The 15,379-nt window shown below is 39.3% G+C and overlaps 1 protein-coding gene across 7 annotated transcripts in view; it reads right to left on the minus strand.

Moving 5' to 3' along the window:
* Positions 1-205: 205 nt before the first annotated feature.
* Positions 206-15,379, minus strand: part of EML4 (EMAP like 4) — a 145,193-nt gene continuing 130,019 nt past the window's right edge. For all 7 annotated transcript variants that reach the window (XM_030269033.4, XM_072927520.1, XM_072927522.1 and 4 more), the window contains 6 exons: positions 14,995-15,083; positions 13,748-13,845; positions 9,669-9,756; positions 8,332-8,430; positions 3,501-3,631; positions 206-3,032 (listed from right to left, as the gene is read on the minus strand). In XM_030269033.4, coding sequence (XP_030124893.4) covers positions 2,568-3,032; positions 3,501-3,631; positions 8,332-8,430; positions 9,669-9,756; positions 13,748-13,845; positions 14,995-15,083 — 970 coding nt within the window. In that variant the 3' untranslated portion in view covers positions 206-2,567. The remainder of the gene's footprint in view (positions 3,033-3,500; positions 3,632-8,331; positions 8,431-9,668; positions 9,757-13,747; positions 13,846-14,994; positions 15,084-15,379) is intronic.

Here is a 15,379-nt window from a genome sequence, read left to right on the forward strand (position 1 = left end):
AGAGCAATATTTAGATCTGACAATCATATACATGATGCTGAGTTAACTTATTTTTAGACAGCTGGGAGTTTTCAAAAAAAGCACACGTTGAGAAAGTTGAGAAAATTCTTTCAAAATCACAGACCCAGACACTGCAACTATGATGACAGTATCCACTTTATGTACAGAAGGAACCAGAACAGATATGGAGAAAGACACTGCAATATTTTATTTTGATTATTTTATTTTTTTAATCTTCAAAGTTTTCTGCCTCAAGACAGGAATGCATGATAGATAGAAATGGCTCAAACATCTTCACATGAAACACTCTTAATAATAATTCATTCACAATTATTTTTCTAAAACATCTACAGTTACATAATCCCATTTCCATCCAATATCACAGATTTAATTATTTGTTAAACAGTAGTTGCCAGCAATTGAAAGCTGTAAGGCTTTTTGCATATTAGTAGAGTCTTCTGAGCTACACAAGAATATCACAACTCTAACTCTCACTTACATGGCAACCCCAGGTGACAGATGTTCCAAAGAGAAATGTGTTGCTTACGTGGAGTTCATAACATGACAGAGAGCTCTCTGTGCCTCGCTAGCTCTACTATCCCTTCTCCTTTACTAAGATTATTTTCTAAACCTACAGCATATTCCTCATTTGTAACCAAGAACTTTGATGAGCTGATGAACTTTATCTTCCACTGCTGCTATTTGGCAAATTTGCAAGTCAGGCATACTAGAGCTCTCCAGTAAAACTCTATGTACAGAGCACAGTTAAAACAGATGGGTTGCTTGGAATCCATGTCTCCCTCCAGCTGAAGGGAACTACTTTGAGGTTCTCTGAAACTGTTGTAAACAAGAGGATATTTTTTTCTATATATATATATGTGTGTATATATATATTTATATATTTTATATATAAATGTTCTAAATGTCCTTTGGGAGTCCATTTGTTTTTATCTTTCCAAATGATGACTAAATACCTGATCTGTAGCATTTCTCCTGAGAAGATACTAGTAAGGGAATGACAGTTTTGATGCACTTTGGAATGGCACAATCACGTAAACGTTTGCACAATTAAGACTTATGAACTCATCCAAAGTTTCTAAACATGATATTCTAACTAAGAACTAAAATACCAGCACAATGCAGCAAGTTAAAAAAGAAAATTCTATGTAATCAAAATATAAACAAGTACATAGGAAATGGATATCTGCCAGTAAATCTATATCTTTTTTAAAGTAGGAAATGTATGCACTTAAGAAAAAAATGTAGCTATCTGACAAACTTTGTAAAAAAAAAAGTACTTTCCAAATGCATAACAAATGCCAAGATATCCCGTAACTGGCCAGGTATAGCCACATGAGAACTGCATGGCTTAGAGCAACCTGGGGAGGAGTGGGGTGGAAATAAAATCACAAAAACAATAGATCAGCAAGTCTAGGGAAAAAAAAAAAAAAATCACATCATCACCTAAATTACTGTATGCTTATACCACAACTGCTAAAGGAGCCAGGGAAAAAAAAAAAAAAAAGAAAGTAGAGATTGCAGTTTAATGACTTTTAAGAATTACCTCTAAAAATTCAGAAGAAAAAATTATCAACTTACTAATTCTAAGCACCAATTTAATAATTTAAGTTAACTGTATTTATATTTTTCATACTAGGGATGGAGCAAGTTCTGCTTGAAGGCTTAAAGTTTAACTCTGGAGCCCATCTGACTTCTGTGTTCTTGTTATGCTTCTTCTGCTGTTCACATCAAAGTCACTGTAAAAGATTCTCTCAAGTTTCCGACTCTCTTGGCAAGCAATTCTTTGAAGAGACAATTGTGTCCTACAGTTTAAGTCAACTTTCAGGTCATGAAAAGTGAAACATGCCAGTATTTGGTTAGCCTGCTAGTTAAGAGTCTGTGAAAATGGAACAGTCGACACCATTCCTCAACAGGATTTTCCTTAGAACTAGCAGCACCCAGGGCAGACCAACTTTGAACACATCCAGACTCCACGAGGAATTAGTAGTGTTAGAAAATTGCATATGTGTTAGATCAAGAAGGCATTGCCATACATGTGGCATTGTTACATTATTTTTCCTCTATTTTTCTCAAGAAAAACAAAGGAAAACAGCCCTACAAAGAGCTTTTTGGTTGATTTTTTCATTCTGTTTGTCTTTGCACCTGGAAAAAGCAGCAGAGTGCTTCCCAGCTGGAACAGCTCAGCGCTTCCCATTAGCTCAGTTCTAGAAAGCACTTCCACATAGTTAAGGTGGTCTACTTCAGCTAATTCTCAGAGCTAACCTTTTTTCCAGTATGTATTTCATGCCACTTCCTGACAGCAATTTCAGAACTGAAATGGATCTATAGTAATGTCCACTACTAACTGCGACCAGATCTTGCTACAGACCATCAAGCCAGGCCCTTGGGATGGTTCCACGCATTGAACTGAAGCTCAGACTAAAAATCTCACTGAAACTCAAAATCTGGAGCGGTCATGAATCTCAGCTACTCTTCCCTATTTGAACCCTCACCCTTGTAATGAAAGCACGCACACCACGGGAAAACAACAACCTGAGCCGGGAGCACTACGACACCGGTGAGTTATCCTGCTGCTCCTCCGTGACCGTGGACTCGCTGTGCTCCTCGCTCAGCTCGTTGGAGGGCTCCTCGTAGCTCGGCTCGGCGGGATCCAGGCTGCTTCCCTCGCTGTGCTCCTCGCTGTGCTCCTCGCTGTGCTCCGCACACTGCTCCAAGTTGCTCTCCAAGGAAGCCGGAGAGCTGCCAGTTACGCTTTCATTTTGGTTCATTTCATTAAAAGGCTGTGGGAGATGTGCAGGAGACTGCACAGCGTTTTCACTGGCAGGGATGGGCACTTTGGTGGCACCGATATCCAGGACAATGTCATTTGGTGGCAGAGTTACCTTCTCCACGAGTTTCCACTGAATAATACTCATGTCTTTCCCTCCAGTTGAAATCAAGTGACCGTCGCTATGGGTGAAGCTGACATTTGTCACATGACTACTGTGAGCACTGTATTTGTGACTTGGGGCCTATTGAAAACAAACAGAAAGATAAATCACATGCTGACTGGAAGAGCATATGATACGGAAATTTAAAACCACTAATATTTTTACTTAGCCCTTCAAGAGAGGTCTTAGTTCACAAAAGAGTAAGGAATTATATTTATATTAGATTTCCCACAATACTTCCTCTCTTCTTTGCAACTTGGAAAAGATTTAGATATTTGTAGAAAAAGTAATGGACCTCACATTACCAGCAAACACAAAGCATCAAGCCTTTTCGTCCGAATATAAGGATAACTATTGCCAGTTCTCTTTCAGGTATATTGTTTTATATTTATATTGCTTTGCACTTTCTATTTTATATGTAAAATTAATGGGGGTTTCTTCAATATAAAAGTAGTATTTGCCTGCCAGGCTCCAAAACAACTATGCTGGAAGCAAGGAAAGCTTCAGGCAATGTAAACAAGCATATGGACAAGCCTGGCCTAGACTTACCTTTGGCTTGGAACAGGGATACTGAAAGAGATGGACCTTACAAAAATCATCAGCCACTGCTATCACTTTTCGGTTATGGGATCTGACAAGGGCATTTATGTCTGTCCCATCTGATCCTTCGGGCCAAACTCCTAGGAAAGAGTACAGCAGATATTCAGCAATGGTGGTTTTGGAAACAAATCAACAGAAACTCATGAACAAAAATAAAATCTATAAAGCTGTGAGAAAAGGCAAGATGAACAAAAGGTAAGACAGAAATTCAGCTGGAAAATGGAATGTGCATTGCATTATATGCCATTAATATTTTGCTAGTCTACTGCTGCTCCCCCCATCCTGTTCTCCCAAACCCTCAGTTTCTGCCAGGATAACATCTTGGGCTGAACATTTGTTTCCTGTTCAAAACCTCAGTCTTGTTTAAACCTTATCTTTAGATTAAGTTTGCTGCTGAACTGGTAACTCTTAATACTGTCATTCACGCACAGACATTTTAAAAGCAACAATGATGCTGAAGGACAAGGCAAACCCAGGTACAGTACATTGTGGTCCTACTGGCTTCTTCTCTGGTTTCATTTGACTTCTTGTACTTCAAATATTAGTATTTGTGTAATTCAAAGAAGACAACTGATTGATGACACTGCAGAAACCCAGCCTGTGCAAGCTTAGTAGATATAAGTGCTGTCAAGTGCTTAAGTACAATTCAATATAATTTTAAATCAGAAGAATGACACAGATATGTCTAGACAAAATAATAACAACGTTTCCTAGATGAAAAACACTGATTAAATTTGGAATGGGGGAGACTCCAAACAAAATTCTTTTAACAAAACCTCAAGACATTAGAGATTCCCATAATAAAACAGACAACTCACATTGGCATGGAAAGCTGAGCAAAAGGTAAGCAAGGGGTTATAAAATATGCCAAAGGTACCATGTTTTTAAAATCAGATTTGGGTTCCTGATTAGGTCTAGGAGTCAGGTGGAATTTTCACCCCTCAAATTTCACCCCCACCCCAAAAAACTCTGTGTCAAATTCACCAAGAGGGCTGTTGATTATCAGATATGAAAATATTTTCTTCCTCTCTTACAGTTGCTGACTTCAATAAAATAAAAACCACGTGCTGTCTACTGTTTTATACAGCACAAAAAGCCAATTCAGAATTGCCATATCTTCTTGTTTTTAAGCAAAATGGCAAAGAGTGTTTAAAGCTGTTTTTTCCCATTCTTCAGTGGGTGGAGTAAGAACTTTATTTTCTTTGAAGAATAACAAAGGCAGCTTGTTAAACTTGTTACAATGCCAATAAGCTACATTGTAGGTAATTTACTAATAATGAAGTGCTTAGGAAAGTATTCACAAACATCTTAGTGCTCTCACATCAATGAAATAAAAGTGAAAAAAATATACTATTTAAGAATTTTCAAGTAATTCAACCTGAATGAATTTTACCTTTCCTCATTCATTCTATATATGAAATACTGTTATCATGTGGGAGTAATAAATGCCTGAAGTTTCAGCCACCACCTTAGGCAGGCTTTGACAAAGAACTATGCAATTTCCTCTTCTTTTTAATTTCCTTTTCTTATTAATTTAAGATTAAAAGGACTAATATTCAAGATTGAAGCTTTTATTAAACATCTTTTATGTTCACCAAGTCCTTTAGCTGCTCCAAAGGTAAGGCAACCCTTTGTGATAAGACAGCAGGATTTGCTTTCAATGCATCAGGCAAACATGAAAAAATCCAAGACACTTATATGACTAAGTCTTGAATTTTTGAGATAACTGCAAAAATGCTTAATAACTGTAAAAATAACAAAACCACCGAAGTAATATGACTTTATAATATAAGGCACAACAGCAGCACTTAAATTTTAACAAATTCTGCTAAGCAGCAGTAAGCCTCTCAAAAGAATCTGTTCAGGCAGAACTGTGGGAAATGTGCAGCAAAGCCCAGACTGACTTCAAGTGTTTGGGGTGCAGAGTGATGACACTGCTGAGCCAACAGTAACAGCAGCTGCCAAAAGGAGTGATGCTGTTCTCATCCAAACCATGCGCTTCCATCCTCCTCCTGCTGACAACAGCGCGACGCCTGATCTGTGGCACACTACCCACAGAGCTGAATTGTAAAACACATGGCCCCAAAATCCCAAATCCCACAAACCTAACCCTCTCCTGAACATCAGTGAGCAGGCCCTGGCTTGCTTGGATCCCTGAGCCAGCTGACCCTTGGGTGAAAGCCAGATTAGCAAATATCTGATAGGTTGGCTTAGCTGCACTGTCTGATTTAATGGGAAAATACTTGCCTTTGTCTGAGGTCAAACCATAACTTTAAGATTCTGCAAAGGGTGTCAGACTAACAGACAGTATAAAATTAGGGCGTGATGAATCTTGGCTAGGAAGTTTAAATATATTGTTCTGCCCTGGAATACCATCACATTACCTGCTTTATCTGTTTCATGCCCAGGTTCTCTGGCACACTGAAGATTTTGAGACTAGTTGAAACTAATTAAACTTAATTCAGAGTGGTTGAAGTTTTTATTAATCCAAAAGAAAATGCAGACAGGATCAGAAGACTTATCCACTTCCAAAAGCCATAAGTAAAATGATTTCTCAAAACAGTGGTTATGGGAGCTGCTCATGCCCAGCCTGGCCCCAGTCACTAATAACAGCTTCTATCTAACAGCTGTTAAAAAGACAAAGCCAGTGGTCTAGATGTGAAACCAAACTCTTTCTGCACTCTCACATCTCACCTCCTTAAATCAGGAGTAAAGGACACTTCTGGGAAAGCCCTGGGATTCACCCCAGATAGCTTCTGCCCTAATTCTGTCTGCTCTACTACCACATGTAGTGGTAAAAGCTCAGTAGTAACCTAGTCTGCTACTTCCATGTTTCTGGTAGATGTAAGTACTCTGCAAAAAAATATTCAATGTTTCAGCTCCAAACCTATTCCATAAGGAAAATGCAGTCCTTACAAAGTGTTTTGCTTGTTCCTGGTGAAAGACATTGTATTAGCATCAGCATTTTGCTTTTCACTTTCTGTTGCCTCTTCTGAATCTTCAGATACTCCATTTTAAAAAAGGCTTTTGTGCTGCATTATTACTGTAGTCACAGGAGCAAAGCGAGTGAGGAAATGATTGCTGTGGTCCAATTCCTTGTTAGCCTAGGCTTACATGATCAGAGCATCAGGTGATTCACAGAATTCACAGAATGACTGGATTGGAAGAGACTTTCAAGATCATTGAGTCCAACCCATGCATTAACATCTCAACTAAACCATGGCACCCAGTGCCACATCCAATCTTTTTTTAAACACATCCAGGGATGGTGACTCCACCACCTCCCCAGGCAGGCCATTCCAGAACTTTATCACTCTTTCAGTAAAAAACTTTTTCCTAATATCCAACCTGTACTTCCTTTGATGCAGCTTGAGACTGTGGCCTCTCATTCTGTCAGTTGCTGCTTGGAGAAAGAGACCAACTCTCACCTGACTACAGCCACCTTTCAGGAAGTTGTAGAGAATGATAAGGTCACTGGGAAGAGATACTTTACCTCACCCAGGCAGACTGAATAAAGACATCTGCAGCTACACAGTCTGGTTCACAGTTCTCAGCCTAATGGAAGCCAGTATTTTTATCAAACTAGCAATAAGCAACAATATTTAGCTCCAGAAAGAGCATGCTCCTTTTTATTTCTGCTACATACCAAGCTCCAAAGAACTCAGAAATATTTATACAGTCTATCAATTAGTCAGCTTCCTCCTCTGATCCCTTTTTTTCCTTATTGTCTCAGATCTTTGGTATCCAAAAAGGAAATAATTCCTGGTTATTAAGCAACAAATGCCCTCCACCCAACCAATATGCCACACAAGTATGTCAGTGTTAGCCCTCACACCAACCTCAATCCTTTGCTTGTTAAGCACATGACAGCCCTTAAATACACAAAAGCTGTCAGAAGCTACAGAAAGAACTCACACTTCTCTGATTTTATTCTATCCTGCATGTAAACTGGTATTCAAAACTGACCTTCTAGCAGCTGTGAAGAGAAGATTTGTAGATCTAATCCTCACCTCTAAAGAATTTGCTGATTTATTTGCTTTTGGTATTTTGACCACAACAGAGGCAGGTGCCTGATCTCAGTGGTGGAAGAGAGATGTTCCCAACCCTGGTCCCAGAACTTCACTGGGAGGCTGAGTCTTACTTTTATACCCCTCACAGAGGGGGCTCCTCATTTATGGCCAACAGAGCTGCCTACAGGAAAAGCAATTCAACTGTTTTGCCACAGTCTAAAATGGTACTATTAAAAGCAGATCTGTCAGCTTTTAAAAACTGTTTTGTATATTTTAAAAATAAACTACTAGATAGAAATCTGTTTATGCTTTAACGCATTTTTATTCTTTACAAACAGAGTATATTACTCACCTTTGACTACAGGTATCAAAGTGCTGTCATAATTTTAATTTATTAACTATAACCTACACTTTTAACACTCTTGTTCCTGTCCTAAAACAAGGTAAACAAAGGAGAATGCATATGTGCTTTATGAGCACCTTAAAATATAAACCTGTTGCTTCAGTGCCTCCATAAGTGGTAGCCTGAAATTACAGTGGGAGAGTCAACCCCCTAACTACAAGAACTAAATAGAAATCAATTGTACATTGTCTATAGAACACTTTGTGCACTTTAGCACAGACAAATACTGTGATCAGTCACTTTGGTCTGTGATCGCAGCACCATCCTTTAATAATCATTAACTGTGTACTTTTAATGACAAATTGAAGCAAATAAAACCACAAAAGCACAGGGTTAGTAGCTTAATAGCAAGTTAAACAGTGCTTACCAAACACTTGGAAGCCTAGCACACAGGTGTATGTTGTCCAATCTATATCCTTACAGTCAGAACGATTCCTGATTAGCTTACAGCCACTTGGAATGTCCCCTGTGAAAAAAAGTGAATGATGAGTTATGCAACGCAAAATTTTATTTCCATAGGTACTCTTTGAAGAGATGCTAATGCAGTAAATAAATGCACCTTAAATCCAACCTGGAATTAAATTTCAGAGGCAAAGACAGACCAGCACCTTTATCAAATTCCAGATACTTGAAGTTTTACTTGGTTTTTATGAGTCACATTTACTTCTCATTTTCCTCTTCTGATAGCATAACCTCAAAACCACTTCCCTGCAACTTGAGTACCCTGCTACTAACTCTACAAAATGCTGTAATGTAATCTGTAATATAATAATTTCTTCTTCCTACCAGCTCCACTCATGTGCTAGAATTCAGTAAATCATTCAGGAAGCTCTGCTTTTAAAACTACTGCCAGAGAAGCCTTAGACTGCATTACAACTTTTAACTAGAAAAGGAAAGATTGTCTTGCAATACACCGAGCCAGTAATAATGGGTCACAGTACATGAAATTATAAGCACCAACACTTCCTTTTGATAAACTGCACTATCTAGATTTGAAACCTAAGCTGTGACAGGTAGAAAAAAATGTTAAGGTGACAGATATTTACAGGCAAGAATACCAACAGGTTGAAAGGGGAAAAAACCAACAATCCTCTTGGAACCAGTTAAAGCCATAGGAAGACAAGAATAAAAAAATCAATTTCAAGATAGACTAATATGCACTACCAATGTTGAACTTCTGGCATAACCACTATGTGTTATGTTCATGTTTTCACATATTAAGAAAAGACAAATACATAAACATTATTACCACTAACTCATTAAAGTAGCATTACTGCTTTTCTTAGTTTTCACCACCACCAGCCAAGATAATGTTTCAAACAAGAAACCCCAGGAGAGAACTGTGGCACAGGCCCACTGATTTTATTCCCCCAAAATAACTGGTATTGTTGACACTAATTAGACAACTGTATATATTATTTTCAATCTACAGAACTTTTGGCCAACATCAAGTCGTAGAGCCACTTGTTCTGTAAATTCTACACTGTTAAACTGATTTATGACCTTGTAAAGAAGTAAGCTATATTTGGCATTGCCATTAGGTAACACACGGCTCTGAATAACATCAAGATATCAGGTTACACAAGTTCAAATCAGTCCCTTTGTCAGTAAGCATTTTGTACAGTCCTGATCAAACACACTTTTCTAAATACTGTGACAGCTAATACATATTTCTGTTTTGAGTGTACTTAATTTCATACTTACAGTATAGTATTTCATAGTCTCCTGAGTTTGACATTATATATTTGTTGTCCGGGGACCAGTCAAGGTGTGTAATATAGCTGGAATGTCCCTGAAGAAGAATGCAGTAACATCAGTGTGAAACACTTGATTTTAATTGAAAGTGAAGCAGAAGTTGCACCCACAGATGGGAGAGTTAACAGCAAAAAAAAAAAAAAACAACAAAAAATCCCCTTCCCATGGTGCTCCCGGTCTGCTGCAATTCACTTGTGTGCCTTTAAAGGCTCCTCAGTCCCACTGCCACTCACTAACAGCTAAACTAATGCAGGCTGGGCATTGTGCCTCTCCCACTCTCCCTTGTAAAGCCTGGCCCTCTTGGACTCCAGAAAGATTTACTCCTAGAAGGCATGATGCTAAAATATAGATGAACCCAAATTGATACTGGAATTAGGAACATACGCTTTCCTACTAATTGTGAAAAGCAAGTAACTTGCACAGGATCAGTTTTAGAGCCTAAAAAGTGACAGGATTCTTTAATTTCTCTATCCATTTAAAATAACTTCCATTAAATGCACATTCATGCAAATAACCCTAACTCATCCTAAAAATTTAGAATACCTTGGTTAACAACCACCATGCAGAAGTACAGGATCATGGACTGGTGTTACATGAATACTCTTCTAAGCTTGTTGAAAGGCTCTGCCATGGTTTTTGCACTGCACCATGTTAGTACCAGCTTTGAAAGGTGTCTGCCCTACAAGCACTGGGTAATCTTTATTAGGAATCAAAACCCTTTGGTCTAGTTGTTATCACCATTAAGAGCACACTGAGGGTTAAACACCTGGCTTTGATTTTGAGGAAGAAGACAAATGCAGCTGGACAGAGTATTTTTTCTGTACACAAACTTCTTGTGAGGGAACTAAGAGTAATAATAACAGTAATAATAAAGCTATGAAAGGCTCCAGAGAAGACACAAATTCAAATAAGGTAGGAAGCATGGGTACCAAATTAATAAAAGTGGCATCCATGTCACTCTTCCTCTTCCACCCTTCCATTTCTTCTTACTGCTCCTTTTCCCCTTGTAAGACCATCTATTTTCTCCCTTTCATAGCCACTCTGTCAGGAAACAAACTGCCACATTCCTGACTGACAGATGTCAATCCATGTCCCTCCCTCAGCGGGCATTATGAATAAGATGTCCCTAAGTCCCCCTAAAGGGTCTCGTGACACAGCATGCAGCAGCCACACCAGGGCCATTCAGAAGATCTGCACTGGCTGCTGTACCACCCACCATGCCAGCTTCTTCCACACAGAGCTCTAAGAGATCCTGATTGCTTCCAGAATTACACGTAGAAATACACCCGTGTCCCATCTTCCTATTCCCAGTCCTCTGAGAGACTGCAAAATCAATTAGGAGAAAAGCTGGCCTTTATGATTTGTTTACTTATGCAGTAGTGTCTGCCTCAAGCAGAGGAACTGTGTATTGACATAACTGCTTTGCAGTCATGGGTGAGACATATGATTCTGACATGCAAATCTGGTATGGAAAAAAAAAGTGCACAATTGGCTAGGATTTTTTTCTCCCTCCCTTATTTTCCAAGTCTTCCAATTTGCAATCGAACTCCAACACTGAAAAGAATTGGTCAGTCATTTACTAAATCCTGACAGACATTTGGCAGCTGTTAAAATTCCTGGGGGCGGTGGGGGGAGGGAACAAAGCAATTGGCCAGGGGGCTCCAGGCTGCAAAATCCCTTCAGGCAAGTGATCACCAAATGATGAACTGGAACACGACATTGTTATCATATTTGCAATATGAGGATCCAGTTTTCTATTAAAATCTTTCTTTGGTAGCTGCCCACCAATAAGGCAACATTTAACTCTCTCCTTTTCTGTACCTTTATATACAATGAATGATTCATATTATTACCAGCTACAAAAACTATCTGACTAAATGGAAACTCCTTCCTCCATTGGCAGTGTTCATCTGTTTCAGACTTCAGTGGTGCAAGATTCAAAATACCCACAGCCTCTAGGACAGGCACACTAATCACTTCAGGTTAAACCCAGGATACCAAAATAATTCAGAGGGGCTGCCTGCATGGTTTTCACCCCACAGCCCTCTGAGTAAATGCCCAGCACTTACTCCTCTTTTGCTAAAGTGTCTCTGATGTAAGGAGACAGCAGCAGCTACCCGGGAACTGCTGACACGCTGCAAGTTCAGCCCCAGCCCACACCTTCACACTGATGACTGCATAGCTGGAGCCCTCAAAAAACAGCTGCACTAGTCAAAATGGTTCTTTTGGCTCATCTGAAGTTCTGATCACAGCCAACTATCCCTTGCTGTGGAAACAGGCCCACAGGTCACAGACTTGCCTCTATAGAAGCAGCAGAATGCCTGGCTGTGACTGAGAGAGGATTTAAACCTAACAGCAGGCATACAGCCCTTATGCACCAGCTAATGCTGGTTCAGTAGATAAAATCCTTCTGAAAGAATTCAAATAATGTATTCAAGCTGGAAGAAACAACCAGAAGTTGACTACCAGGAGGACTGAGTCATACTATTTGGAGGTCACCCGTGAGGCTACTGAATGACAGAATGCCAGAAGGATGCAGTGCCAGGAGAGTGCTCCGGGTCCCGAGCATGCCTGGGTGTCTCCCTGCTTAGCATCAAGCTGGTATGGGCCTGCCAGGCTGCTGGCAGGGAGCACAGGGGAGGCGCAGGGCAAGTGAAATTGGATCTGCAGCCTCCCAGTGAGTTCCAGGCAGCTCCACATCGCTGCCTTCTGCGCCGGCTGGGAGGGTCAGGGAGCTCAGCCCCGACACAAACCGTGCTGCTGATTTTGTATTCTACATGAAGTCACTCACACTGAAAGGAAAAGGATAACAGAAATCTGCTTTGAAGCCTTGACAGTTCTGCCTGGGTATAACAATGCTCAGTTCTCCCACACCAATTTTTACAAACCTCTTTCCTGCCAAGGCAGTGGGATAGAAGGACATCCAGATGTTGGTTTAAATTGCAATATGCTCTCTCCACATACATAACACATAGAAATAAATGATCTTAAACATCTTCAAAGAGCTCACAGAGACCTTGAAATACACAGCAAACTAAGTATTATGTATGTTAGGATTAGCCATCTCCGAGTAATTTTATATTCTGTGGTTAACAAATAAGTGTTGAGGTAAGATGCTTTACTAAGGTGTAGATGTGTACTGCCATCCCCAGCAGCTCCCCTGGGACCCTGGTCTGAGCCCCCTGTGGGCTCTACAGGGATGGGGCAAACCCAGGGCTGCTGCCTGCCCTGGCAGCCCTGTGCACCCCACAACAGCTGCACACAGGCTGCTCTGACCCCAGTGCTCCAGTGTGTGTCACATTTCAAAGGTGAAACTGCTCTTATGACATAATTTGCAGATCTCATTAAGTTTCACTTGTTCTTAATGTAAATATTTTCACTAATCTTAAAAGATAGCTTAAGGCCAGAATGTTAGGTAACTAAACACAGAATAGTCTGTCTTTTTAGCACTGGGACAACCTCATCCAATGTAACAATAATAACAAACTCCACTATCCATGCTACGTTTAGATCTATTTACCCTGGACCGCATCCCTCAAGTTCAAATTTTGTAGTAAGTAGTAGGTAGCAATTACAACTAAAACCAATGTATATTTGCAGCCTCGAAGACTATACATTCTAATGGAATTACTATTATGTTAGTTCAAGAAGTACTTTACCAACAGAAGGAAAATATCCCCCCAAAAATGCAATATTTTCCTTGAATAAGTTTCAGCATATAGGTACAAGGCATTTCTCCATCTCTACTGCTAATTTCCCATTTCAGAGAAAGAAGGCAATAATCTGATAAATTAGTCATATCTGATGCAAAAGTGATCACTGCACACTAAGAGATGCAGTAGCCATGAGAGACTGAAGAATAAAACCAATCAAATGCTGAAAAAACCCCATAAAACACATAACCAAAAGAGAAAAACACCAATCCAGAAAGAGTTTCACTGCTTAATATCTAAATGTATGTATAACATCAAAATGCATGTACAAGATGTAATAATCATGTAAATGATTATACATGCTCCAAAACTTACAGTGCATTTTCCATATCTGCTATACTTTCTTCCATTTTCTGTTACTACGTAGAGGTAAATAAAGTTGTCGTGGGATCCAACTGCAAGTAAGGTGCCATCTACAACACAGAATATTTGATATAAATAAATAGAATGTTTGTTTTGTAAATTTTAATTATTTCAGGTTTATTGCTAAGACAGTCTCAAACTACTTATGAATTGTACTGAAAGATTTGTAACAGTTTACATTACGTTCCTTCTCAGCTGTATCTGTTTACTTTGTGGGTATGTTTTTTGGACAAGTTCTTTCACTTCTTTTTTTAGAATAAGCATTCGATGGACAGGATATAAACCCTCAGACTGCATCGGATTTCTGAAAGCTGTTGACAGCAGGCAGACTTGAATTTTATGCATCATAAAAATGCAGAAGAGTATTTAGTCTATGGATAGCTTAACTTTGGAGGTGAGGACTGCAAATAAATCAACACTAAACAAAGATGTGGAATTTTCAAACATTATAACTAGTTTTCTATTCTATCTTGTCTCCCTTTAAAAAAAAATATGCGGACAAGAGCTGCCACAAATCACAATCAAACACCTCAGAGTCAATGAACATCAGTGATTTAATATAAATTGCTGTGCTTGGCACATGTGGCAGCATCAGACGAACATTTTTCTTGCTGATACGGCATGTGAGCCAAAAGCAAACAAGAAAAAGATTTACAAGTGTGTTCTTCCATCCTGTTTTAACAGAGAGGAGTCAGCCTCTGACTATTTGTCATATCATGTCTGAAGAGGAGACTCAACACTGGTTTGGAGTCTATGTAATCCCAGAGCAAACACTTCACAAACAGCTCTGACTTCCAGACAGACATGAGATTAGTTTTATGGGTTTGCATTAATGAACTTGAAAACTAAGAAGGGTATCAAAATATCAATGGAATATCAAGCTTTTTACAGACTGTTCTGTTAACCTGCCAACTATTTGAGAACTTTTTTGGGGGGGACCAAAGCTAGCATTTATTATGACAGCAGAGTTCAACATGAAGAAAAGGCTGAGAAAGGTAATGGTGATGCTTGCAGTTCCAAAATCCCAGGATTTAGTACACACAAACAAATCCGTAAGCAAATCCTCAGTTACACATGAAGCTTTTGAAACAATTTCTTCAAAGCTGTGCCTTTTCTAATGCCTGGGGACTAGTTTGACATCATTCAACAGAACATACAAGTGGTTTATCAAATTATTCTGACTGTACAAGTCTGCTTACCTACTGAGTAGCGCATCACTGAAAGCTGCTCGTTGCCATCAGTGTGTATTGAAACCAGATCCCTTGTTTCTGCATCCAAAACAAACCACCTAGAGAGAGGAGAATTCCAGTAAATATCATTCCACTAAACAAAAAGAACAAGTAAAAGAGCCATAACCGCTGCCTGCCTTCATCATTTTATGCTAGCCCCTCACGGGCAGCATAGAGAACATCTGTTTTTAATGGAACACTTTTCTGGTTCACAAAACAGGACAAGTTTCAGTGAACAACACATGAAAGATTCTAAATACTATTCAAATTCAATACCCTTCCCTGAACACGGTAATAATCACCAAAACGTCTACTGGACATTAAACATGCCACCAAACAGATAATATGACTGCAT

The sequence above is a fragment of the Taeniopygia guttata genome, chromosome 3 (genome assembly GCF_048771995.1).
Source record: "Taeniopygia guttata chromosome 3, bTaeGut7.mat, whole genome shotgun sequence".
In the NCBI taxonomy this organism is placed as follows: Eukaryota; Metazoa; Chordata; class Aves; order Passeriformes; family Estrildidae; genus Taeniopygia; species Taeniopygia guttata.